Here is a 27,552-nt window from a genome sequence, read left to right as displayed (position 1 = left end):
TCTGCAAACAAATAAGAATATGGGACAGATTTGTATTTTTAATTTGTTAAAAGTTGTTGTATTTCTTGTGATCAGCTCTTGTTTTCCACTGGAGGATGACAAATAACATCATTTTTTTGAAAAATAGAAAATGCCACCGTCATCTCAAAGATCATCAGTCTCTGGTTGTTTTAGCTCCTGTTTCTGAACATCTTTGGTTCATCAGATAATGTTGAAACTAAACCTGCTCAATCCAGAGTCAAATCCATCACATGAATGTGATCCACCAGAGATTTTAGAGTTTTAAATAGTTTGTCTTCCTCCTGTTGGCAGGCGGAGGAGGCCAGGGAGCACTGCAAAGCATGCCAGGTGGATGTCGGCGTGAAGAGAGTCGATCTGGCCAACACCAAGAGTGAGATTATCACTCAGATCCGAGAGTTGGTCTCCCAGTCCGACCTCACGCTCAAGGCTGTACGTTTTCATCAAACATGTTTATTTAAAGAGTAGAAAAATGCACCGTACTACACTGGACTGATAAGGAGGCATTAAATGATTACTAGCGCTTACTAGAGTGCACAGGATGATGCTGATTGGTTCTTATTTCAGGTGAGCGTCAACTGGTTCCAGCTCCAGCAGGCCCAGGTCGTGTCTCTCCCCGTCAACCACCAAACTCTGTGTGAGAACGCCAAGCTGTACGAGCCCGGCCAGCGCTACATCGACTTTGTCAGGAGTCTGCCCTGCGACGGCCCTCGGCTGGAGTCTCACTCGTTTGATTCGGCTGTCATGCAGAACACAGGGTAAGACACGCCAAGACACTGATACAGGGCAATCTCTAAAGCCTCCCGTGATTCCTGGTGTGGTTTTCCTAATCTGATCACAGCCTTTCTTTTCCAGCAACAGGTCTATAGGTCATCCACTTTTCTTTGCTCTCGTTCTTTTTAAGGTAGTGAGCCTGAACTGAACTCGATCAGCCCTCTCAGTTACCACTGTTTGTGTTTACTGTGACAGATGCTATCAGGGGAACTGAGTTATATTTCAAAGTTGTGGCTTTCCGTAACACATTTCAGTCAGTGCATACAGTCCAAAGCTTTCAAAACCAAGTACATCGATATTGCAGAGATATTCTAGGGATGTCTATTGATGCTTTCACAAAATATGTACATAATGAGATGTGATTAATGGGAATAATGTGCATATAATGACTAAGTGTGTAAGACATAGTAGAACAGTTACAACAGTCTGTTAAATGGCATCACTTTACAGGAAAAGAAAACACTTATGCCATATCATGGTGTTACAATATCTAAACTCTAAGACGATATCCAGTCTCAGACCAGCGGAAACCAACACGTCGCCCATGAACTGCCGTTCTGAAGCCTCATGTTCAAATTCTGATTGTCGTCAATTTGTTATTTTGGAGTCAGAAGTGACCATATTTGGACGAGCTGGGAAGCAATGATGGTCACTACACCTGCCCACCTATAGCGGAAACCTGACTGCACCACAGTCAAACTACCCCCTGTCCCCCCAAAAAAACAAAAAACATTTTTTTTTTTTTGCAGCCAGCCCCTAGTGGCCCTTGGTGGTATTGTAATTTAAGGCACTTCACGCTGTCCTCACTTGTCAGACCCAGAAGCTTCGTCCACTTTTATACACAATCTGTGGTCTCGTATCACGATATGAAATAATATCGATATATCTTCCGGCTCTACTGTGGGAACACAAATGTTTATTTATGGTGAGCATGTGGTTTTAAATGACGTGTCATGGAGTAACTGTTGTACACTCTGAGAATGTGGACCTCACTGGTGAGAGGTGCAGTGACGGAGTGAGCGGGCTTGTTTTGGGAAAAAAATTCAAACAATCGGGTTGGTCTGGGCTTCCTGCGGAAACCACTGCGGTCACGGGAGAGAGGAGCTCGGGCGGTGGGCTCTGCCATCAGTTTGAACTCTTTGAACATTTTCAGTAGCCTTTAAACACACACGCACACATACGTCTGACGAAGGTGAAAAACACAGTGGTTATTCTGCATTCAGCTCCAATTTTAGTGCCCAGTTCATGTGAAGGCTTTAAAATAAAAATAGTTAAGTTTCCTCTTTTGAGAGAGTCTTGTTGACGCAGGTTTGTGGTCGCACACACGCACACGCGCACACACACACACCAGACAGATGGAAATAAGAGAGTGCTTTGTTCTCACTTAGTCCCCCCCCCACCTCCCCTCTAACCCCTCCTCCCTCTACACACACACACACACACACACACCCTTGACTCTGATCTCGCTGATCAAAAGAGTTCAGCTTGGGAGAGGAAATGAAACTTCAACACACACACACACACACACACACACACACACACACACATTCTCACACACACACACACACACACACACACACACACACACACACACACACACACACACACACACACACACACACACACACACACACACACACACACACACACGCTCACATGCAGCTACAGCGATGGTCCTCAAAAGGTTAACTATAGACCACTGACCTACTTGTATGTTGTGAGATATAGTAGGGCACTTCGGGGAACAATGGATGACATCGTTTGTAGATGTACAGCAGCCGTCAGTTCTTTATGCTCTAATTAACAGCTGTCGTTGAAGGTCTGATCTCATGATCTCACCGTTATTCAGAGGTCTTGTCAGCACTGATAGAATTTGCAAACATAATTGTGTGTTTGGTGCTGCAACAGAGGAGAAATTTGAGACACTGATCACATTTAAAATTGTCTGACGAGAAAGGTGTTACTGTTGCGAAACGGGTCCTAGCCTGTCTTACTGCTGGCCTTCAATGTCTATAACGTGTGTGCAACTTCTAGCAGTTTTTAAAGTAGCCAGAAAACAATGGAGAAAGGAGAACATGTCGTGTTGTACTCCTTTTGAGCTGCTTACAGCTTTTCAGCTTAAACTTTTTTTGGATGGATTTTTTTTTCTGAGCTGAATTTAGGTTTTAAGGATAAAGGCTGCAGTGTATTGGACAGGTTGTAAAGCCCAATGAGAAAAATATGTAACTTTTTGGTCTATATTAATAAAAAGGACTTAAATAAATTGTTGTGATAAGTAATATTTCGCTTAAACGTAAAAAATATTTTATTGTTCATGGCCGTCTTCTAAGGTTTCATCAATATACCCAACAATGTGCTTTTAATCAAAGTATATAATTGGATATAAAAGGTTATAATTTTACTCAGCACTGTCAGTGATGTCAGCCTGAAAAACCTGCAGTAAAGCCTCTTTTATCCTTGAATTTTAAGAAGAAGAATATATAAATATGTGGACTGTATCCAACCCAGTTGTGTCTTGTGTTTTATCCTTCAATAATACATGTTGCTCCTTATCTTCTGCTGCACTCCGAGTTAAGTATCAACAAGTGTCCTCATTTTCCCTTTTTCATTATCTGTCCCAGGATGCCTTTCAACAAGCGCTCACTAAGTGGCAGCCACTCCTCCCACAGCAACCTCTCTCAGGCGTCTGTGACCTCTGACCTCCTGGGTGGCGATGACGTGGACAGTCCCATCAGTGCCCAACACGCCAAGGTTGCAGAAAGACGCTCCAATGGTAGCACTGATATCCAAGGTACACGGGGTGACGGTTAACAGGAACGCTTTTTAAGTGTGTACTGACCGACAGCAGTCTACAGTCTCGTTTCATGAGCTATAATTTACCCAGTTTACTGATCTGGCCGGGTGAATGTCTGTGTAGAAAAGAGATCTCACCCTTTGCATTGCCAGTTTCCCATGTTGATCAAACTGTAGGAAAGCAGCTCTGGACTTTTTTGGTGCATTAGTGTTTAATAAGCTCAATGTTTCAGCCCATGTAGGTGAATAGATTGCAGTTGTATGCACCATATTTATTATTTTATGATTATATAAATACCCATTATTAATTATGAAAAAGGAAGGCTATTTTAAGAATAAAATAAATATTTTTTTTTTTTTAAGTATCAGAGACATGAATTAGAAACAAGGATTCAAGTAACATTGATACTTTATGTATATTTTGTAATGAACTTTTTGCCACGTGTTACTGATGTGTGTTTTCCTCTCTTTCACTGTTGTACTTTGTTTCTATCCAGCACTTCGGATTCAGGGCCCGTTTCGTCCCTGGGCCTCGGCCAATCAGAGCGGAGGGATGTGCAGCGACTCAGAAAGCGCTGGAGGGAGCAGCGAGTCCCGGTCCTTGGACTCACCCACCGCCAGCCCAGGTAGGACCACGTAGACCCTCCTCAACTGATCACCGTCTTATTTCTAACAGCACACCTAATGTCTGTTCAACAGCAAGATATTTGATGCACTATTTCAGTCTTCTGGTTATATCTTTGTATTTTCTTACACCGTCAAAGAAACTATAACACATTAACTTCATGCGGTGCTTTTATGTTTCCGACCTCGCCAAGGCAGCCGACCCACGTTTCCCCCTCTAGTTAAACAACATCTCATGTACTCGTGTGAAGTCATTGATGAAGTGAACTTAATCGGTAAATGACAGACAGCAGAGACATTCCTCAGCACTGACTGTGGCCTCGGGGGCAGGACAAATATTTTTTCACAGTGAACTTGATGTTCACCCAACTTTGTTGCCATGTTATCTTAGAATCTATGGGCTTAGCAACCAGAGACAGTGGTGCCTCTTTGTTGAGCATTATGCAACTCTATTACTCTCCAACGTACACAAACACACTCGAGTTGTTGCTTCGTTTGCTATGCAACAGCACATATGTGTCACCGTGGAATTTTCTTGCACCATGTTTCAGTTTTTTAAAATATTGTCAGCTTGTTTTTGCACTTGCAGTGCCTTTTGTGTTTTTTTAGTTGTGTTTTCCACCTATTTTCTGCATTGGGCTCTGCTTTCTCACGAATAACAGGTTTTTCTAAATGCTAAGATTTTTTTCTATTTGCATGTGTTTTCTTAAAATGCGATGTGCTGAGCTCTCAGGGCCATCATGTCATAGAAAACTGCGAATGGGTCAGGCCTTCTCCAAATGTTTGCAAAGGAGAATTTAAGTAAAATTGTGGCCATTTCCTGTGGCTGGAGAACACGTTTTCCCTTCATTGCATTGACTTCTAAAGCTGAGTCTTTAATCACAATGTCATTTACACAGTTGCAACACATCTTTGTTAATCATTGGGAGTATTACACATTTTACTATTGAATATTTTCTTGAGAAATGGATTTGCATTGTAGATTTTTACACAGTGCTGCATCTTTTTTTCTGCATACACCTCTGGTAATTACGTTTACTAGTAGAGATCAGATCAGCAATGCCCTTGGCTTGGAGAGGATGCTAGGTTGTTAGTAGCATTGTATCAAATAGTGTGAAGTCATCTCCAATGGTCCCCCCACCCACCGAGTATGAACGCCGTTTACAGCAGTTTAGCCATGATTAGCCTCCTTAAAGGGCTCATCTGAAAATCACCTCTATCAAAATGGGCCTATTGGCACTGATTGATCAGTCATGTGGTTGTCAGCTATAAACAACAGGAAGTTGACCACGCCCGCCCTCACTTGCTGCATTAAGTTCTGAAAATTCAGACCACTGTGATGTGGAGCACAGGAGGCAGAAAGGTGAAGTGAGCTGATGTGACTGTGGAGATGTGGACTTACTGGTGTGTGCTGCCTTACTGTGCAGGGGATTTCAAGAGGAGATTACCTAGAACCCCATCCACCGGGACCATGTCGTCCGCCGATGACCTGGATGATAGAGAGTTTCCGTCGCCCTCCGATAACGGTAACTCACTTCTACTCTATAATACCATTTGAATAATCTTCTATTTCTTTATATATGCAACATATATTCAATTTGTTGCTGTATTGTTATCACAGGAAATGTTATACTTGAAATGTCTGTCACATTTCGTGTTGATATGCATTTTTATTTAGTTTTTTATAAGCGAATGTGCCCGTTTCTTTTGTAGGATTTTTGACAGGGCGCGAAAAGGGCTTCTATTAATCCTCTTTTGCTCCTTCCTCGCTGCAGGTTTAAGTGAGATGATCATCGAGACAGCCAGCTCCCCGGGACCCTTCAGGAACACCCAGATGTCCAAGGCAGCTCAGACCCACAAGCTGAGGAAGCTGCGAGCGCCGTCCAAGTGTCGTGAGTGCGACAGCCTGGTGGTGTTTCATGGGGCAGAGTGTGAGGAGGTAACCTTGGATTCCTTCTTATTTTTATATATATATATTTTTTTAACTAATAGAACAAAAACACACAATCCAACCCCATCCTCTATTTGGACCTTTAGTAAATGTAGTCGACAGCATCCAGAGTGATACAAGTTCAAGATGAAGACGGCCAAAAAAGTCTCACAACGGCTTCTTTTATCACTTGTGGCGAACAAAAATCAAACAAAAAAAAGAGAGAAAAGGCCACCTCTCTCCTGATCAAAATGTTTGAATAAGGGAATAAAGGGGGAAAACACTCCTCAGAGACCAAATCCACCAACTGGTCTCGGTCGGGGGAACGGGCAGTGGAAACTGAAGACCTTTTGTTCGTCTTCCGAGGAGTCCCTTCCACCGTCCCTGTGCACCCCTCCTCCCCCACCACTGTTGACTTAAGATCAAGTTTCTGTCCATATTTATTAGATACACTTGAACAAGACAATAACAAAGTGGGAATAAAAAGCTCTTTAAGATGTTACGTAACGCTGGTAGACGTATTGACGAGAGACTGACAGAAGAATGTGACTCGCTGCAGGGTGTTGGAATCATTCACTGCTGCTGGTTGAAGGGGTTACGTGATGTGAAGCCTTCCTTGTTGGCTTTTTTTGGAGGTTTAATTCAAGGGGCAAAAGTAGCTGCACAAAAGTGTGAGGACATATTTTTGGGCCTAAACTGTAAAACCGGAACCAGCTGGGTTTGATGGTTTTAATGGCTTCAATAGGTAACATGGTGTCCATAGATCCTTAAAACATGCAGCTTAATCTAAAGATTCTGTGCATTTTCTCCAGATTTAAAAAAAAATTATTATTATTTTTTTACATTAGATGCATTTACAGTATAAATAATCAGTGTTTTTGTAGTATTATAATAATAATAATCTTTATATATATATATATATATATATATATATACACAGTGTTTCACAAAAACCCCCACAAACAACCTATAAAGCCAAACCAGCTATAAAATCCAGCAACACAGTGATATTATAAAGTAAAGCAATGACTGTATGGTAAACCATAAAACAAATAAAACAGTAACTGTATAAAAATAAACAAAAGTGGTTCACTAAGATCGACTAAAATCAGGAAAGGCTCTCTGATAAAAATATGTTTTTAAGAAGGGATTTAAAAGATGTCCTGACTCTGCAGACCTAATTTCCATACCTTAGGTATCCAACAATGAGGTCAGATAAATGGGATGGAGAGACCCTTAAGGCTCTTACTAGAGCTTAAAATCAACTTTAAAACATACTGAGCTGAAACAGGTGTGATGTGGTCCCTTCTTTTGGTTCTTGTTAAAAGTCTGACATCTGAGTTCTGTACAATCTGAAGGTGTATAACATTTCATAACTGAGACATGTTGTCTGTGTGTTTGCAGTGTTCGTTGGCCTGTCATAAGAAGTGTCTGGAGACTCTGGCCATCCAGTGTGGCCACAAGAAGCTCCAGGGGAAGCTTCACCTGTTCGGGATTGACTTCACACAGGCGGCTAAAAACAGTCAGGACGGCATCCCCTTCATCATACGCAAGTGCACATCGGAAATTGAGAACAGAGCGCTTAACATCAAGGTATTTTTACTCAAATAGTAACGACACTTAGCATTTCAACCATAGAATTATTACTGACAGATCAATAGAGGTTTTTATTAATTTAATTACTTGATTTTGAAGAGTCATTACTTTTACTGTAATGTGCAGTATAATGTGTGACTAAGCTGGCACAGTGTTTCCAGGGATAGTCCGGACACATTTATTGTATCAAAATGTGTGATAATGATGCACTTGTTACCTTTGCAGACACAATCCTGATGTTTGCACCAAGTGAATACTCATAAGCTACTTAAAAAACAGAAATGAGGTGTTATTGTCTAAATAAAATTAATTCTCAGTTCAACAATAAAAACAGTGTTCACTTTTTATGCAGTTTCCTTGGTGGGTCGGGTTAATATTCTGCAGCTGCGTTTTCCCAGTGTTTCCATGGTGATGCAGAAAAATTGCATCTAATTTTCCCACGTTGAATGCATTTTGTTTTTGTGCTCTGAAGGGTATCTACCGCGTGAACGGTGCCAAGTCTCGGGTGGAGAAGTTGTGCCAGGCGTTTGAGAATGGCAAGGACCTGGTGGAGCTCTCGGACCTCTATCCCCACGACATCAGCAATGTGCTCAAACTCTACCTGAGACAAGTAGGTGGCCTCTCAAACCACATCCTTTTAACATAAGATAGTCACCAAAATGTGATTCAAAATTCTGCACAGCAAAATCCCTGCAGTGCTGTTTATTTGTCTTTGTTTATTTTTGGCACATTTTTAGCCTCTCGTCCCACCAGATCTTATCTCATTTCTAATTCCGTACCTCTTGTGTATTTACTTACATATTTCAGTAGTCTGTTTATTATTAACTTCCTTGTTTTGCTTATTTTTTCCAATTCTTTTTTTCCCTCTGTACGTTCCAGCTTCCAGAGCCGCTCATCCTGTTCCGCTACTACAACGACTTCATCGGTTTGGCCAAAGAAAGCCAGAGTATCATCGTGGAGGAGCTCGAAGCGCTGCGGCTTAGTCCCGCCCTCGCGAGCCCGGCCCAGGTCAGCGTGGACCTCAACCGAGTCCTGTTCAAGATCAAGGATCTGCTGAGGCAGCTGCCACCAGCTCATTACAAGACACTGCAGTTCATCGTGGAGCATCTTCACCGGTAGGGAGTCGAGCACCGGCTCTGGGCTTCCATCAAATAAGCCGTAAAACATGTTCCTGGACTCAGTTTCGTTGATAATTCATCATTCCCTCCTTCTTCCTTCCTCTTTCCAGGGTGACAGAGCAATCAGATGAGAACAAGATGACGGCCAGCAATCTGGGAATCATCTTTGGCCCGACGCTGATCAAACCGAGGCAGGCCGATGCTGAAGTTTCCCTTTCCTCCCTGGTGGATTACCCCTATCAGGCGCTCATCGTAGAGCTCCTGATCAAACACTACCAGATGGTCTTCGACACGCCCCTCAGTCCTCTAAGCCGCACCTCGCCTACTGAGGTCGACGCCCACCACCGCCACGATACCCGCCTTACCCAACAGGAGAAGGAGCAGCGGCTGAGCAGGCACTCCAAGTCGCTGGGAGACATTAAGGAGGTAACAGTTTGACAGTTGCTTATATTAATGGTACTGCTTGAGTATACATAATGTATACAACATCATTTTCCAGTTCTCATTCAGCGTTACTGTCTGTCTTACCCTTACAGCAGAGCTCTAAGGTCTACAAGAGACATTCCTCCATTATTCCTTCTTCGCATCTGTTGGCTGAGGTTGAGGAGACCATGCCGAGCCTCGACGGAAGTGACTTTGAACCTGGTTAGTTTTCCAAAGCCAGATAATAACAGAAGGCAGTGTTAGTAGGCCCATGAATGCCCTAGTTTGCTTTATTTTACTTTGTGTGTTTAACCTCTTTTAAATCTGTGTTTGCAGCTGATGAAATGGATTCAGAGACCCTCGATGCGGTTTCGTCATCAAGTGTCCCTGAGGTCCCGAAACCTGGCGAGAAAGGCCTATGTGGTTCTCCACATATCACAGTGGCCAGGGTCCAGCTTCGACAACCTCGCAACAAACTCTCCTCTCGGCCAATTAGCATGCCGGCAGAGCGAATACTCAACCGAGGCCAAATAAACGAGAACAACACCCGGAACAGCGCCGAGCAAGATGACCGGAAAGGAGGCAGCTGTGACCAGTCCATCGAAGAGGTGGACGAGACTGAAAACACAAAATTGCGAGCGGGCATGCATTACCGGAGTACGTTCATCGACACCCAGACATTACGCAGAACTTGGGACAAACAGTACAAGCATGATGCTTCCAGAGCTGTAAGACTCGTGGCCAGTTTGCCTTCGGACAGTGCAGCGGGGGATGCCAACAACTTATCAGCTTCTGTACCGTCAACCTTCTCCCTTGGAACTACAGGGGGCACGATCAGCACCATTTACCCCAACAGACCTTACGCAGTCGCAGTGCGACCCAGCAGGACTTTGAGAAGGGAGGACAATGTTTCCAGGTATAACCCCGTTGCGACGGTTTTCAGACCTCCCAGGACTCTCCAGCCTCCCCCAGGAACCTTCTACAAGCCGCCATCGAGGAGCAAAGCCAAAGCGCTGCAGAACTGTGCCTTAGCTAACAGCGCAGAGGAAGAAGATGATGACGATGACGAAGATGAGGATGAGGAAGAGGAGCTGGGGATTGAGATAGAGGTGTCTGTAGATGAGCCTCTGGAAGAGGACAATGAGGTTGAGCAAGCGGCCATGTCTCAGTCTCCCATGTCTCAGTCTCCCAGTTCTAGCCCAGAGGAACTGGGCTCAAACCAGGCCAAACCAATGTACCAGAGACTACGGCCCAGGCGCCTCCAAGAGGTCGAACACAGAGAGGCTCATTTTGTTTGATCCACTAAAAGACACTAAGAAACAGGGGGCGATTGTGTGCCATACTATTTTAGAAAAAGACAAAGAAACATCGGCGATTCGTCTGCAAAGAAAATGAACAGATGTATGATTGCGGGCACTGCGTGTAAAATCATTGTACCAATTATTGTCCCGTTGGTCCTCAAAAGACAAACAGGATGCACTTAAAATTCTGTATATCATTAACCTGATTCCTCAAATCCTTCATTTACCAATCGGTTGCTCCGTACACTCTGACGTCTAGTCAGAATATTTATGTTTTTTTTTTAAACTGTGCAATTTGTTTGAATATTTTGTATAAATTTCTTACTGGCTCACTATCTATGTATGTTTATATACCAAAAAAAAATAAAAATGTTACAATAGTGCATATAGCCACAATGCTGAAAACCGTTTGGTGCACTTACCTGACGTCAATACTGTTCCACAAATCCTGTCAAAGTCATGTCTCCCCTACTGTGAGTAAGAGTGTTTTAAACTGTTACATGTAGGTTTTAATTAATCATTTTTGCTAATAACTTCTGTATAAAGCAATACAATGTCGTACTGAGTATCGTTATGAAGCACCAGTTGCAAAGGGTATACATCCACTTGTTTTTATACTGTTCAACTTGGATGGTGTCAACTTTGTCTGAAAAGCTTTTAGAAATGCCACTGGATTCTATATAACATTTTACATTTCTTCATAGCCAAAGTTTTTTATTTTTTATTTTTTTCACAATTTAAGTAGTCTGATCAATAACCTAAATCTTACAGGTTCTTTGTAAGTAATAGGAGGAGCATCATTTATTTAAATGGTATATGTTTTTCATGGTATTGTACAAGGTTGGCAGAATGTGGAAAAGTTCAGTGTAAGAAAGCAGGTACATGAAAACAAACACCCTTTTGTAACTTATTAAAATATACCTGACAACTATGATGGTCTGCTGTTTTTATTTTTCTTTAAATGTCCACAACAACTGTTCTAAGGTTATCTGAAATTCAGTCGTGACAGAAGCTTAGAAGATGTTACTACATGATAAAAAAAAAAAAATGTAGATAATAAGAATATAATAAGAATATAATGTTGACCTGATGCCATGAAAAGAATAATCTGCTCATTATGACATTTGCTACATTTGGTTGAACTGTAATTAAAATTCAAATATTCATTCTTTAATGGAGTTAGGATTATAACAGTGGTTGGATTATACGGTGTAAAGAAGGCCAGGTGGTTAGGGCATTTAGGTATCTACAAATGGGAGAGAGGCGTGAGCAGTCTCCCTGCACTGAGAAAGGAGATTAAATCAATCTGCTTAACTATTCACAAACAAGCTGTGTTAGCAACCACAAGGAACACTCGGGAGACTATGTGCTGGTATGCTTTATCTATTGGGTATCAATCTACTGCGCAGGTGTTTTTCTGAGGTAAGTGATACGTTATTCTGTTTTATATGCTTTATAGTTTAGTTACAGTGGATCCTATTGACGTGGTCGTCTTAAAATGCCGTGATATCTGTACATTACTTTGCTCAGACGTAGTGCTGTATACGTGCATCAGGATTGTGACGCATTTTATGAGTTTTAGTCGTACCATTAACTGCAAACTACTTGACAGCATGTCTGTAGACTGGGGAAAATGTCTGTAACAGTTATGCTGATCATGTGAAGTGTTGAGCTCATTAACCTAATTACTGAGCTATTGCTGGTCCTCACCTGGAGCTGAGGAGGAATGGACGGCCGGGTTTGCGGTGAACATGGAAGCAAAGCCACAGAGTGTCGTCTTTTGAGTTAAACGTTTATATTAAAGTCGCAAATGTCTCAGTAAAACTAGATAAAGAGATGTTGTTGAAATTATTGTCTGGCTAAACACAGGTTCGTTGGCTGGAGCCAGCCCCTGCGGGTGTGAAAGGGAAGCTCCATGGGGGCAGGACGGCAGGTCAGACTCCTGCTGTGGAAGAACTGGACAATCCGCTGGAGGCAGAGGGTAAAATCCCATCAGCCATTAATTACACCATACACTTATGCCAGAAAAGGTTACGGTTAACTAAATGGTGTTTTTCTATGCACATGATACCAACTAATTTACCTTAAAGGTTATTTTGACCAAAACATGCATTTAAGAGTTCATTTGATTTGAATCCAAAAGAACACGTTTTCGCAGAACTGAAGAATCCTTCCGGATCTGAATGAGTTGGAAAACTAGACTGACTGTGACCTGAGATGACTGGGGAACTAACTCGCATTGATGCACACAGTTTAGACAGTTCAAGAGAAGAACTTATCCATTGCTGCTCTCTTTTGAGCATATAACTGTATGTTTGAATATTTTCAATATTTCTGCATGAATATAACTTAAAAACAACAACAATGACAAATTCTTACAGGAGTCCTATAAGTAGATAAGGAGAACACAATTAAACCAAAATAATACACAAATATTCCACCTGGTCATTTATTTATTGAGTATAATGAACCAATATTACATCTGTGAGTATTTATAAAAGTATAACCGCCAGGATTAGCAGTTAATTTGAGGTGAAATTAGAGTCAGTGTGTTGGAGACGTGTTACAAAGAACAGATCTATTTAAAGTGTTGCTGCGTTCAAATAGAACTCGTGAGCTCGTGGTCACAACATGGGAAGTCGCGTGCATCATAGACATAATACACCGTCTGCTCTGTCGTGAACATATAGAAAATTTGGTGTTCCGACGATGTGAATACCACACAAATCACAACACAGGTTATTTCATGGCATTAAACACATTAAAGTACTTACAGCAGAACTTTACAACATTATGCAGAGTTCATATGGACTCTTCTGTACACCATAAATACCGTAAATGTCTGCAGACCTCAGAAAAAAGAGTTGTTGATGTTCATCAGGTTAGAAAAAGTTGCAAAACCTGCTCTAAAGAGTTTGGACTGCACAGTTAAAACTGATGGTGTGCAAATGAAGGAAATTCAAGATCACTGTCACAAACAAACATCTGAGAGAAAAACTGATGTTGTTTCAGGTCATATTCATGTACAAATGTAGAAAATTCTAAAGAGTTCATAAACTTTAAAGCACCACTGTATAATATTGAAAGTTGTAGGCTTTTCTACTGTTACATATACACTAGTAACTCATTCTCACTCAGCATTCATGTCAATTAATCCAACTATTTTTCATCATTTCAAATACCAAACTTTCTATTGCAGCTGCTCAACTGAGAGTTTATTGTATTTTCTGAGTAGAATATTATACAGGCTGTTTGATATGTATAGTGGCATCACCATGACTTACTGAAGACTGTCAGGGCTACCACATCAAGCGAAGTGGTAACATACACCTCAAGTGTTAAAGGATTAATTGCCTACTGCACCAGTTTATCAAGTGTCAAACTAGAGAAATGTATGTTTATGTTTTTCAGTCCTTTTTGCATCTATTCAGAAACCAAACACTTTTGACATATTAAGTGAATGAGTCACGGACTGAAAACAACCTTCAGAGTGAAATGCAGATTACATATAACGTGTGTTGTGTATTTTAACCAGGTCCGGTTCTTCATGGAGATCATGTGGCCTGTTATGCTGTTCATGGTACTGGTGTGGCTGAGAAAAGTGAATCCTCTGTACCGTCAACATGAATGTGAGCAAAGAACTTTTTAAAACGGAAACTGTCTGCAACATTTCAGACCACAGAGACAGAAAGACAACAATCCTTCTCATAAATGTTCATAACAGCTAAACAGTATCTCATCTACCTCAGGCCACTTCCCCAATAAGGCCATGCCCTCGGCTGGAGTCCTGCCGTGGATCCAGGGAATCTTCTGTAATGCCAACAACCCCTGTTTTCAATACCCCACCCGCGGTGAATCTCCTGGGCTGGTGTCCAACTACAACAACTCCATGTAAGTATCACTCTGAGGGTGATTGTTTTAATCCAGAAGTGTTGAATTCCTATGAAATATATTTATCCAAGATGAAGAGGCAGAATTATGTAATGGAGTCAAACAGAATACATTTAGTTTAACTTGTTTAGAAGACTTAAATGTGGTGTTAATCTGTTGACACGTGTGTTCTGTGATTGATTTTGCTCCTCAGATTGGCTCGGTTGTATTCGGATGCACAAGAGCTTCTTTTAAGTGACCCGGAGTTTTTGCAGCTTGGTCGCCTCTGGAGGGAAGTGAATGCCATGAGTAACTTCATGGACACTCTGCGCACCCATCCTGAATGGGTCTCAGGTCAGTGCTGCAGGCTTTCATCAACATCCTACAAAAACAATATCTATAGAAGCAAAAAAAAAAGGTCAGGGAGTTTATTCTGGGTAGTTGGCGCAATAAAATATACTTTATAGGCTTCCCGCTAAAAGCTTTAAGTTGGAAGTTTATATATTGTTTGTGCTCCTGGAAGCACATTCAAGTACCGTTTAAGTGTATTTTGTAAAGGTATTATAAACATCTATGGTTTTGATTTGCTAATCTTTGAGGATAAATGTCAAGCTTTAAAACTGGAAACCATCATCTGGTAATAAACTGCACTACAGTCTACATGACACCTCACATATTTCCCCACAGTCTGTACAGTGTAACCCAGTTAAATCACATGGGTTTAAGACAGGCCTGTAATGTAAACTGCTTACTTTTTCTGCCAGCATGTTGTTTATTTGTTGGGAAAACGTTTAATGTGCCACCCGTCCACACTCCTCTCCCCACTAGTGAACATAGAAACACTAATCTGCTCATCTATACATGTACATGGACGGTATGTTGTGCTGTACTGGACCGTGTTTCCCTACTAAAATAAGCTTTTTTATGATGGGAGTGGAGTGAGCGTGAGTGCATTCCAGCCTGTGAGTGATTATGTCTGGCTGCTCTCTGTGCTGCCACTCTCATGGAGAAATATGTAGATGGACTAACAGAGCTAACAGAGATATGGATCCACATTCCGGCCAAGTTCCCAGGACCCCCGGGAAAGAAAACCGAATCATGTTGAGAACCAACTTATGTAAGGGATGAACAAAAAACAAAAAATGGTTGGAACAGACGTTCACATTCAGTAGTGCAAGGCCTTTGATGATGAGCGAAAGTGTATATATGTGTGTGTCCAGCTGTATGTGCTCCATAATAATGTATCCCAACAGAAAGGCCTTCTGTATGATGGCACCTTGGATATGGTTTGACATGTACATTTAGATGTACATTTGTTTGATTTGTGGCATACAGTGGGAAGAGAAATGATCAGCCAGTGCCCACCAGCACCTCTAACACTCACTAATTAACACATCAATCCAGATTTTTTTTTCTATCATCTATACCAGAGCTGCTCAAATTATGGCCCAAAGACCAAGTTTGGTCCACACTTTCTCTGTTTTTTGGCATTTAACAAGCTCTTGCTTCACCCCCTCTCCTCCCCCCTCCACACACACACACACACACACACACACACACACACACACACACACACACACACACACACACACACACACACACACACACACACACACACACACACACACACACACACAACAACATATGGAAGCGTTTTGCGTTTGACAATAATTTGTGCAAATAATAAAAAAAATCTAGTTACATTTTTTATCTTTCATGGGAAAGAATTTGGGCACCTTTGATCTACACAAACCTAACATGCAAAAATGAAATATAAAATGCTGTTTTATGGGAATTTGTATGGACTTTGTTTTGGACGGGGCCAGTTACAAAGCAACTAGTAAAGACTGAAAGTTAGGCTGCCTGTTTCTTTATGCTAAGCTAAGCTAACTGGCTGCTGACTATAGTATTATATTTACGTGTTATCGTTACTGTTACATAACTCTGGCAGGATGTGAATAAGCAATTATTAACAAAATGTAATCATTTCTTAATTACCACATTACAAGCTTAAATGCCCAAGGTGCACAATGATGTAGATGTTGTACAACATGCATGTGATGAAATATCATTTTTTAACGACTCTGTCGTGACTTGCCTCTTAAACTCTGTGTCCACAACGTCACCACGAAAACATGTATTACGTCAACAGATATATCCCCTTTTTCTCATCATGTGGCACAGTAAAGCTTTTACATTTTTCTGTGAGTTTATAAAGCACAAACGTATTTTTATTATAAAATAGGTGTAGAAATCAAATAATCTCAAGAGCTTTTTTGGAATTGATTTGCCCTCTTGGCAGAAACATGCTCTCAGGACTTCCATTCAATGAAAAAGTGTAATGAACGTGTAATGAACTTTTCCCGCCTCTCCACGCCCTTTCCTTCTTTCACCCTCTGTGTTGTTTTCAACGGGTGCACTACGAGGCAGGTTCTCCGACAGAACCGGGAGAGAGGCCAAAACAGCACTTTGCCGAGCAAAGCAAACTATATTCATGCACAGACAGGCCGCTGGCAATAATGTGACAGTTCAGAGGTGGAGTGTCTTCATCCGATGTTTCTATCCTGTTAATGAAGCAGATTTGTTCAGACATGCCTGAAAATATGTGTCACTAAGGATCCACATTTTTCCAACCTTCCCACATCTCGGCTCAAAGGGAAGTTTCATAATAACAGCACGTAGTTATTAAAGCCAAACAGCACATGAATGTACAAGTGAGGACACTAAAGGAATCCATTCACATTACCTCATTAATTTCATGTCACGTGAGCGGCCTCTGTTTCTCTCTGCAGGTCGAGGAGTGAAGGTGGAGATGATCCTGAAGGACGATGAGACTCTGACGTCATTCCTGCTGAGAGACATTCCTCTGACAGAGTCTGTGGTCAATCATCTGGTTAATGCCCAAATCAGGCCTGAACAGGTACTTAGACACTCACACACATATAAACACACACACATAAATCAGAACCACTGGGTTAGTGCGAGCAGCAGCCGGCGCACAGACCAGTCAGACTCTGCTGGAGCACTTAAGAGTGTAAAACATGAAGGGGGACCTCAGCTTATTTTGAGGACCTGAAAGTTTCCCGGTAATCACTTCTTCCCTCCGTTGTCCCTCTTGGAAAAGCTATTTGGGCTTCGAAGAGTTCAACATAAACTGTACAGACCACAGGCACAAAATGTATTAATGACACTGTAAAGTGAATATACACACAGTAACACAGTTATTTGACTCAGGAAATGGAGGAAAAACGACTCATCTGTCAGCCTGGACTGAAGACATGACGAGGATCTAAATCTCTGTTTGACATAACTCGAACCTTCGCTCATGTCCTGTCCGCTGTCTTTCAGTTTGCCTTTGGGGTCCCAGACTTCCATTTAAAAGACATCGCCTGCAGCCTGAACCTGCTGGAGCGATTCCTCATCTTCCCCAACCACCGAGGACTCTACGCCGTCCGCAACGCCATGTGCATCCTCACGCCACAGCGGCTGCAGATCATTGAGGACAGATTCTACGCCAACGTCGACTTTTTTAAACTCTTCCGGCTGGTCAGTGCTGGTTCACTCTTGGATTTAAAGGCCTGATGTGTGTAATAGTATGAACACATTGAAACAAATTCAAGTGTGTAATCACAACACACACACACCAGAGATTAACAAAAAAATGTATGGCAAATATACAGTAAGCTAAATTCTCATTACTAAAGCAGCCTCAAAACTTCATTGTGCCATGATTAACTGGGACTGCCTTTGTTCACATTTACACATTGCTCATAGCTTTGCCAGTGAAATTATTAAGCCATCCTTTGTGGTCTGACTGTATACAGTCCATGGAAATATCATTACATCACAATTTGGCAGAGTTATCCAATTAGTTAATGAATAGGAACAAGGGCAGTATAGCGCTGTATTTGGATGTGTCCCATTTGGGATTTTGCCATCTTTATTAACTTACTTGCAGAGATCTATGTGGGATAAATCAGAGAGGACAGAGCCAAGTGCTGGCTGACCTAAAGTTTAGCTGGCAGAAGGCATGATTTGGCAGGAAATGGCATTTGTAAGATAGTTATCAAGTAGTGTCAGAAAGTGTTAACTTTTAGCCACACTTTGTCCCTTACAGAAAAAAAACAAAGAGTTTTCCACATGGCACACATGTGATCCTTTGTATGACACATGTTTACCACATGTTGACACATGATAACATGGGGAAAATATGTGGAAAGGTTTTCCCATGGGAATCATACACGGGTCTTTTACACATTACACCATGAAAATGTTCCAAAACGACATGTTTCCATTGGCAAAACTCATGTTTACCGTGTGCATGTGATCACATGGGTTTTTGCACGTGAGACTCATGTTTGTTCTGTAAGGGGTGTCTAATAAATGCATTCATATGGATCGTGTATGTTGTAACCAACACATGTAATCCAGAGAAAATTGAAATTGCCACACAATTCATATTATTTATGATGTTAATGACATTTTTACTTACTTTACTTGAACAGAAGTGTTTATTATAATACTATTACGTTACTATTCAAATACTATATTATACAACTAAAAAAAACCTACCACTTTCACTGATCGGCTACAGGTAAAAGTTATCATGTCTCAGTTATTTATCTCATTGCATCATCATCACACCCTCAGCTCAACATGAAGTCCACTCACACTTGTGTACATTTTGTGTTTTAGCTGCTTGCGGCTCACGTCCGACTTCACGTCAGCGGTTTCTTCTCATATCACATCCAGATCAAATTCTAACCAGCTCACACAAGCCCATCGTCTCACATACATTTTGAGTCAGGAAACACAACGGATAAACAGCTGTCAGTATTTTTACAAGGGCTGTGACTCATTGGGTGGCACACATGTTTCTCAGGGGAAATACAGAGCAAAGTAAACATGTTTTCCTCCTGCATGTATTAAAAACAAAAACCTCAAAGATACAAAACGCCACTTTGTGTACGAGAGATATGATTTCAAGATAACTTTCATGTCACTATCTGATTTTATTTGATCTTATTATAGTGCATTAATTTGGTTGGAATATACGATCTGAGTATTTTAATATTAGACAAAGACAATAAATTAAAACTTTAAAAAAATACATTAATTAGCTGCCAAAGACTAAATTAAGACTGTGCTTGCGTGCTTCAACTAGACAGGGATAATGCAGACAAGTAGTACAACGGTAAGCATGAGCTGACCAGCCAGACTTGGCTCTCGCCTCTTCCTGTAGTTGGCTGCGTGTGGAGTCACTGCTCTCTTAAGTAATCAGTGCGCTGAGAGTAAACATGGGCCAAAACAACATCAATGGCTTCCCTCGGCATTCGTCTTCATCCAATCATGTCAGATTGGGTCAAGTGTGCTTAGTCGTATGTGCCAGCATGTCTGTCTCCGTCTGTGTTATTATTCCCACTGCGTTCAGTCTTAAACATCAGTATTTGTTTTGCAATATTGGCCACTGGGAGCTGTCCAGTATCACTACAGACACTGGCATTGCTTGTAATTTTACAGACTTAATTAATTTTACTCAAATCATGCACGCACACACACACACACACACACACACACACACACGCACGCACGCACGCACGCACACACGCGCGCGCGCGCGCACACACACACACACACACACACACACACACACACACACACACACTCTCTTTTACCCTCATGCTTTGAGATAGGAAGAAATGTCCAAGAGGAAGGATGTTTCCGTTGGCAACTCTGTGTCTTGGCCTCGCGCTGCTTCCTGAACCTTTAGTCTATTGTGTTGAGAGCTTTCTGGAAGCTTTCTGCAAAAACCAGAAGATCCTCAATAGCAACTAGTCTCAGGTAAAGAGAAGGGAAAGCTATAACTAACTACAGTTGTATGAGATAAAGTTGATTTAAAACCTTACTTAAGTAAAAGTATGTAAGCATCAGTGAAATACACTTAAAGACTGCATTAATGTGCGTTTTACTGATATAAGTATCTATAGGTATTTATATACTATTGGTTTGTTTAATCGACAGTTAGACATCCTATTCCATAAGATCGTCATGTGTTTGTAGCGTCGCTGTCCTGTGAGAACCACGTGTCGCTAAAAAAGTCAACAGGCTCATACAAATAGTCCTTTTTTCAACTTTCTGACGATGCATTTTCAAAGTGGCTTTTTAAATACTTTATTTAGTTTAAGAAGTCGAAGAATGTTCTGGACCCATAAAGGAACATTTATTTGTTCAGTGTATCAGAAAAATTGAAATTCAAAATCACTCAAATTTGGAAGACACATGGTTTTCTCTGGACAGAGAGGTATTGAAAATTGTAATCTGAAAAGTAACTGAAGCTGTCAGACAAATATAGTGGAGTAAAAAGTACAAGATTTTCCTCCAAGATGTAGTAAAGTAGATGTATAGTCACATAAAATGAAAATACTCAAGTAAAGTGGAAGTACCTTAAATTTGTACTTAAGTAAATGTACTTATTTACATTCCACCGCTGGCTTTAACATACAGCATTAGTGATAAAGGCAGTTTTCCAGGTATTATTAACTACAACATGTTTATATCTCTACAGATTTTATCATCTAATTTTCCCATATGTCCATAAAATCTATTAGTAACAGCCACTGTGTTCGGAGGAACTTGGGTTTACGGGGAAATGCATTTATTATGAAGCTTTTATTACGATAATTGATCTATTATGTGAAGTTGAAAAAGATGTTCAAGTATTTTTTCCTTCTGTATTTGTGTTTGCCACCAGCTCCCTCGTGTTCTGGACAGTCACTCTAAGGGCATCGATATTCACTTCTGGGTACGGATCGTTTCTGCTGCTTCGGACAAACTGAACGAGGTAAGACCCCCACAGCCCCCCCGCAGCCTCCACGTAGCTCCATTCAAAGGTTCACCGCTTGCTATTTTTAGACATCAGGAAACAGTTGCTTCCTCTCGCCTCAGTTTTTACGTAAACACAGACAGTAGGTGGATATCATTTAGTGCGTATAAGGAAGGCTAAATCCAGAACAGGCCCGTTTAGCCTTAAAAACAGATACATCATCATTATGGTGCCATCCCACTGGAAAAACACACACACACACACACACACACACACACACACACACACACACACACACACACACACACACACACACACACACACACACACACACACACACACACACACACACACACACACACACACACACACACACACACACACACACACACACACACACACACACACACACACACACACACACACACACACACACCGAAAGTGCGGGTGAAGCCTCCTGTCATGGAAAAGGTTAAACAACAGTGATGATTAAATGATCTGTTTGTGTGTTTCTTTCTTTCACTGACATGAGGTTTATATTTAATCATATTCCTTTGCTTAGATTACCCTCGTCAGCATATTTTAACGTCTTCAGTGTCACCCTGAGCTCAGTCACTACTACATATGAGCTGCATGCAGTGGATAAAGATCAGTGTCTTTAACAAGTCGGACTTGGACTTGGATCTGACAACTTGTGTTGTGCCTGTATTTAAAGCATTCAGTTTACGGGTGTAGATACGTACTGTGATGTTTGTTGTGGATGTTTCCATGGGATGTTCGTCGCAGCGGACAGTCTGACGTCCTGTTGGCGAGACATTCATCTCCGTCAGGACCGAAGCAGTCGTTGGTCAAAACGGAAGATGGAAAACAATCTGCTCATTCCTCTTATTTTAAATCAGAGACAGAAGATCCCCAAAACTCTTCCAAAGATCAGGTGGTCATGAAAATATGCATGTAGCTACATGTTATTTAGAAATGTAAACTGAACTAAATGTGACATGTGCGATGTTCATGTGTACAGGATAGCATTTTTCATGGTCCTGTGTTGAGTTTATGTGGAAACAATGACATCACAGATCCTGTAAATTAATATTTATATCACAGGTTCTGGAGGTGTTTTTCCAACTGTAAGTTAACTTCATGTTTTATTACAACAGTACAATTAATATTCCTCAACATACAACTACTCCAGAGTTTTTGATGATTTACTGTATATATAAAAGGGTCATGTTGAGGCATTCAGTTATAAATAGTTCACTTTTTAAGACATTACAATTTCCCATGCAGCTCCTTGAAAGATGTAGCTGATTAAAGTTTAGATGTAGTGGAGGAAAGTAAATAATTACATGAATTTAAGTCCTGTAATTATAGTATAATTTAGAAGTACTTCACTTGAGTATTTCCTGTATTATGAGTATTTTCTGCAACGTTATACTTCCACACCACAAAATCTAAGAAGGAAACATTGAACTCTCTACTCCACAACATTTAACTGACAGCTTCACTTACTTTTCAGACCAATATTTTATACCTACTGTAAAGTGTACGATCAGTTGGTCATATATGCATTAATATACTCAGATTTAGATGCTTCATCATGTGTTGGCATTAGCTCTACCATGACAACATTAAATGCTGCTCGCATATACATGTCTATGGAGCAATAATCCAGCAATTTCACTATATACTGGCACATTTTGAGTTATTAGTACTTTTACTTTTGATACTTTAAGTACATTTTACTGACATGTACTTTGATTTCAGTAATATTTTGAATACAGGACTTCTACTTGTAATTGAGTGTTTTTTCGTTGTGATATTGCTGCTTTTACTGAAATAAATGCTCTGAATTCTCCTTCCACCACCGTTTGGATGTACTTTTGTGTGTTTTTAAATCAATGAGCCAGATGTCTTTAATGCTGTCTCTTATTCATTTTACTGATATAACAAATGAATTTACACATTTCCACTGATCCTTTTTAACGAACGCTCTGTTGTCTCTTGTTTTTCTTCAGTTCTCCCAGAGGAGTAGCTTCAGGGAGTTCATCCAGGTCACGACTCCTCTCTTCCAGAACAACCTGTCTTTCAGGGAGGTGATGGCTGCTGCCTCCAGCCTGGTGTGTGGCTACACTGAGGGGGCTTTCTCCCGAGTCACCTCCTTTAACTGGTACGAGGACAATAACTACAAAGCTTTCCTGGGCATCGTCAGAGGCTGGTCTGAGGCCCACTACACGTATGACAACAGCACCAGTGAGTAAACACCATATCATAGTGTAACAGATATTAGACTATACCAAACCAAAGGAATTGTTCATGAGACTGGAACAATGTTTCTGTCCATTTTTTGGAGTACACTTTCTTTCAATTGTGCTTAATATGTAGAATGTGCTTAATAGATGTCCCTGATTTGACAGACCCACTGTTTTTATACTGTGTCACTTTATGCTTTTAGTTCACTTTGATGGTTAGTTTGAAAGATATCACAAAGCCCACAGATGTGTGACTCTATGTTTGTTTGGGATTGTTTTCATGCTGCAAAATGAATTTGGGGACAAACCAGATGCCTCCCTCATGTTATTGCATGATGGATAAGAGTCTAAGAGAATAAACAGGACTGTGTACTCTGGCCCACTTTAGAAATGTGTCATGCAAGAGAAAAACTTTTTCCTTTTTTTCTGAATTCCTTTGTTCAGGATGAATTGCTCTTTGTATTTTTGCAAAGCAGGTTTTTCTCCATTTCACCTGCAAATTTAATCCAGTCTTCACCTGCCAAATGAAAACAAACCACCCTTTGTGTTTTGATGAGCCATACAGTTTTCTCATAATTGCTAAATTTGTTGGTGGCATGGACCTAATATTGTACTATAGGCCTCTAATTGCCCTACCTAACTTAAACCTGTTGTGCAGAATTTTTGTCTGCCCCTCTTGCCAGAGTATTACAAAAACTGCGTCAGCAAATGCTTCCATCATAGACTCTGTCAAAGCCCTCGGTACTGTTGCAGCTGCAAAACGGTGGATAAATTCGATAAAAGGCCTCACAAATCCTATAAAACAACTTATTCATTGTCAGAATTTGATCCATTTGGTCTAATAACATTTGGAAAGTCTACAGCTGCATGATGGGACTTTAAGGGCTAATCTGAAAGTTAGCCAGCACGGGCGTGTCCCACCAGACACCAGATTTATAACTCTGTACTTTGCTAAAATACAGATTTATCAGGCAGCGGTATGTTTAATCAGTGTCATGTGAACTCATTTAGCAAGAGCTTGAATATAAAGGACATTCATTTATATGTAAATAGGTTTAAAATTGCAACAGCAGTATCATATAACACACAATCTTTCTCCCCAGCTCCTTTCTGCAATGATCTGATGAAAGAGCTGGAGTCCAACCCTGTCACCAGTGTTGTGTGGAACTCTGTGAAGCCCATGCTGATGGGACGGATCCTGTACGCCCCCGACTCGCCAGCTGTCAGGCAGATCATACGAAATGTAAGCAGCATTATAAAACATGGTTTACTAATCCTGTCACATACACTTAACAGCTTTGAAATATGCCAGTTACGTTCAATTGTTGATCAATATAACCAGTCAATTGAAGCTTGACTTGATGTACTTGATGCCTGGTAGGAGCCTTTGGGAAAAGTCTTAGAACAGACAAGAAGTGATGGATTTATTTTTTGTATTCTGGGCTTAATTTGAATATACAGTGGAATAGGTAACTGGGCAGTTAGCACGGTCACAAGTAAAGACAAGCAATGGCCCGAAAGAAACACAAATGGGAGGAGACACTAAAAATATCCATCCATCCTTTATTTATACCCGCTTTATCCTGTACAGGATCACGGGGGAGCTGGAGCCTATCCCAGCTCACTTTTGGGCGAAGGCAGGATACACCCTGGACAGGTCACCAGACCATCACAGGGCCAACACACAGAGACAGAAACAAAGACCATCCACACCTAAGGGCATTTTTGTAGAATCACCAATTAACCTGAGATGCATGTTTTTTGGATGGTGGGAGGAAGAAGAGAGAACCCACGCAGGCACAGCGAGAACATGCAAACTCCACACAGAAAGGCCCGCCACTAAAAATATCTCAAAATAAAATCAACTAAAGGTGAAATCACAGATGACGACCTTTCTAATTTTTGTTGTTAGTCCATGACATCCATATCTTTGTTTTTCTTCGGAGCGGACAGGTCTACTGCAGTGAACAATGCACTTTACCCCAAAAGGGGATCAGCTTTCCTCATGTCATGTCCAGCCCTTTGTATCTAGATGTAGATACGTGTTGGTCAAAGCCCTGTTGAGGGGGAGCAGCAGTCATGGATGGCTTAGTCGCAATTGACGAACACAAGCCTGATCGGATGTGGTGACTACTGGCGCCATGGCTTTTCACACTGTTATGCAAGCGCCAAAGTCTTCCCTTAAAGACATACGATCACACACACACACACACACACACACACAGAGACACACACTTGTGTTTCCTCCTTCCTGACCTTTAATGACCTCTTTGTTTTCCTCTTTCCTCAGATTGGGATCTTAATTGCACTAAGAAAGTTCTAACCAGGGGGTTAATCCATTATTTTCCAGGACTAAAAACATAGCTTCTGTAAAGCTCTTTGTCGTCATGCTGTCAACCCTTCATGCATCAGTGTATTTCAGGAGAAACTCAAAGTGCGTTTAAACGTATGTTTTCACGCTTCATGTGACTGCTCTTGCGTAATGTTGAGCTATGGAGGTCTTTCCTGTGTCCTGCCATCACTTGGCTTTTACTTTGTTCTGCAGAAGTTCTTTAATATAACTTGAATTCAAATTGGGATGTTTTGATTTTGAAGCACAACCACCAAAACAAATCATAAGTATGAAGATCACAAATAACTGTACAGCATAAATGTTCCTGTAACCTCAAACCAAGTCTACATACATCGACTCCATGCTGAGTGATGATAGGACTATCAACAGGACTGAGTACCCCTTACATAAAGGGTAAGATGCATCGTGGTTATGTTTCAGGGCTTCACAGGGGTTTCTTCAATACTTGTGGAGCAGAGTATCACTACAGCATTGCAGCATTATTTGTATTTATTATCCGCCTGCATAGTACAGAACACTCTATGATCCTTCAGCTCCTCCCTTTGACGAACTCACCTTCAGGAATCCCCCAGTTCTCCTCTCCTCTCCCTTTGCCTGCTGCTTTAAATTGCCTCATGGAATGAGGAAGCGCTCACTTGTGGGAACCTGACTGGGATTCACTGGGCAGGCTGAATGCATTCAGCCAGTTGTCACCAACGGCCTCCATTGTCACCCCGGCTCCATTGTCCCCATTGTCACCCAAAATCAGACACACACAAGAGGAAGGCGTTTAATTGGGTGTACTCTTGAGTGCTTTCATCCCCCACTGCACATGACTGATTGCTGAAATGGCCAGCCTTGGGTGTGTGCCACACAAAGCACTGTACCCACACACACACATCGAGGGGTTTTAACGATAAGCGTGCAGTAAATATTTGTCGATTTGGCCCCAGAGTGCGTTTGTTGCACAGTTGCTGGTTATCTGTACGAGCCCGCGGGAATTCTTTGTGTGAGAATGTGTGTGTTGTCTTAGCAAAGCCTGTTTTCACAGAGAGTTTAATGTGGGAATGGTATGTAGCAGGAGATTAGGGAGATCTGTGACAGTGTGTGTATTTGAGAGCCTGAATGTTGTGTACACAAGTGTGGATTCGGTGTTTTCCCCAACATGTTCGTGTCCAAAATCACTACGTTTGCCTGTTTTCCACCCAAATATTACATTACATTACATTTCATTTTGCTGACGCTTTTATCCGAAGCGACTTACAATATGTGCAATATGTGCATCATTGAGAGTAGTTGTGTTTGTGTTTTTAAGAATAATGTCCAGCATTTCCAATTTTGAAGCACCAACCACTGACACACACATTTCCATCTCCCCTGCAGGCAAACACAACATTTGAGGAGCTGGAGAGGCTGAGGACGATGGGGAAGGCCTGGGAGGAAGTGGCTCCTCAGATCTGGACTTTTTTCCAAGAAGGAGTCCAAGTCAAGATGATCAGGGTAGGACAAAAATATTGTGTGACTGAATGCATCCGTGTCAGGGGTTTGGATTCTTTTAACATGATAGAACTACAAAATAAATGAACAAAAGACTCAATTCCATGGACAACCTCCTTAATAAGACGACTGAATGTAAATTACTTAAACTAAGCGGACTTAACTTGAACTTTTTGGGGGAAATTACATTCACAAATAGAAAAA

General features: G+C 41.2%; 3 protein-coding genes across 6 annotated transcripts in view; all 3 read left to right on the top strand.

The window, feature by feature from the left end:
- arhgap29a (Rho GTPase activating protein 29a) overlaps positions 1-11,508 on the top strand; it is a 37,801-nt gene extending 26,293 nt beyond the window's left edge. For 2 of the 3 annotated variants that reach the window (XM_069697972.1, XM_069697974.1), the window contains 12 exons: positions 313-450; positions 586-776; positions 3,414-3,583; positions 4,083-4,211; positions 5,637-5,735; positions 5,985-6,148; positions 7,544-7,732; positions 8,208-8,345; positions 8,615-8,850; positions 8,964-9,279; positions 9,390-9,498; positions 9,613-11,508. In XM_069697972.1, coding sequence (XP_069554073.1) covers positions 313-450; positions 586-776; positions 3,414-3,583; positions 4,083-4,211; positions 5,637-5,735; positions 5,985-6,148; positions 7,544-7,732; positions 8,208-8,345; positions 8,615-8,850; positions 8,964-9,279; positions 9,390-9,498; positions 9,613-10,574 — 2,841 coding nt within the window. In that variant the 3' untranslated portion in view covers positions 10,575-11,508. The remainder of the gene's footprint in view (positions 1-312; positions 451-585; positions 777-3,413; positions 3,584-4,082; positions 4,212-5,636; positions 5,736-5,984; positions 6,149-7,543; positions 7,733-8,207; positions 8,346-8,614; positions 8,851-8,963; positions 9,280-9,389; positions 9,499-9,612) is intronic. The other variant, XM_069697973.1, reaches the window with a different exon arrangement.
- Positions 1-13,372, top strand: part of garem (GRB2 associated, regulator of MAPK1) — an 87,228-nt gene extending 73,856 nt beyond the window's left edge. The window contains exon 7 of the transcript XR_011310882.1: positions 13,316-13,372. The gene's annotated coding sequence lies outside the window, so the exon portion shown is untranslated. The remainder of the gene's footprint in view (positions 1-13,315) is intronic.
- The window catches only part of abca4a (ATP-binding cassette, sub-family A (ABC1), member 4a), a 37,722-nt gene continuing 22,659 nt past the window's right edge, over positions 12,490-27,552 (top strand). Inside the window, exons 1-10 of one of the 2 annotated variants that reach the window (XM_069697978.1) lie at positions 12,490-12,558; positions 14,113-14,206; positions 14,327-14,468; positions 14,662-14,801; positions 17,240-17,367; positions 17,796-17,993; positions 21,199-21,288; positions 23,286-23,520; positions 24,623-24,762; positions 27,235-27,351. In XM_069697978.1, coding sequence (XP_069554079.1) covers positions 12,493-12,558; positions 14,113-14,206; positions 14,327-14,468; positions 14,662-14,801; positions 17,240-17,367; positions 17,796-17,993; positions 21,199-21,288; positions 23,286-23,520; positions 24,623-24,762; positions 27,235-27,351 — 1,350 coding nt within the window. In that variant the 5' untranslated portion in view covers positions 12,490-12,492. The remainder of the gene's footprint in view (positions 12,559-14,112; positions 14,207-14,326; positions 14,469-14,661; positions 14,802-17,239; positions 17,368-17,795; positions 17,994-21,198; positions 21,289-23,285; positions 23,521-24,622; positions 24,763-27,234; positions 27,352-27,552) is intronic. The other variant, XM_069697977.1, reaches the window with a different exon arrangement.

Source organism: Brachyistius frenatus, unplaced genomic scaffold (genome assembly GCF_029030835.1).
Source record: "Brachyistius frenatus isolate BFR_SWC_R1_liver_20210118 unplaced genomic scaffold, ASM2903083v1 Contig_25, whole genome shotgun sequence".
Lineage (NCBI taxonomy): Eukaryota > Metazoa > Chordata > Actinopteri > Embiotocidae > Brachyistius > Brachyistius frenatus.
The sequence above is the reverse complement of the archived record's forward strand: the minus strand, read 5'-3'. Positions and strand labels throughout refer to the sequence as shown.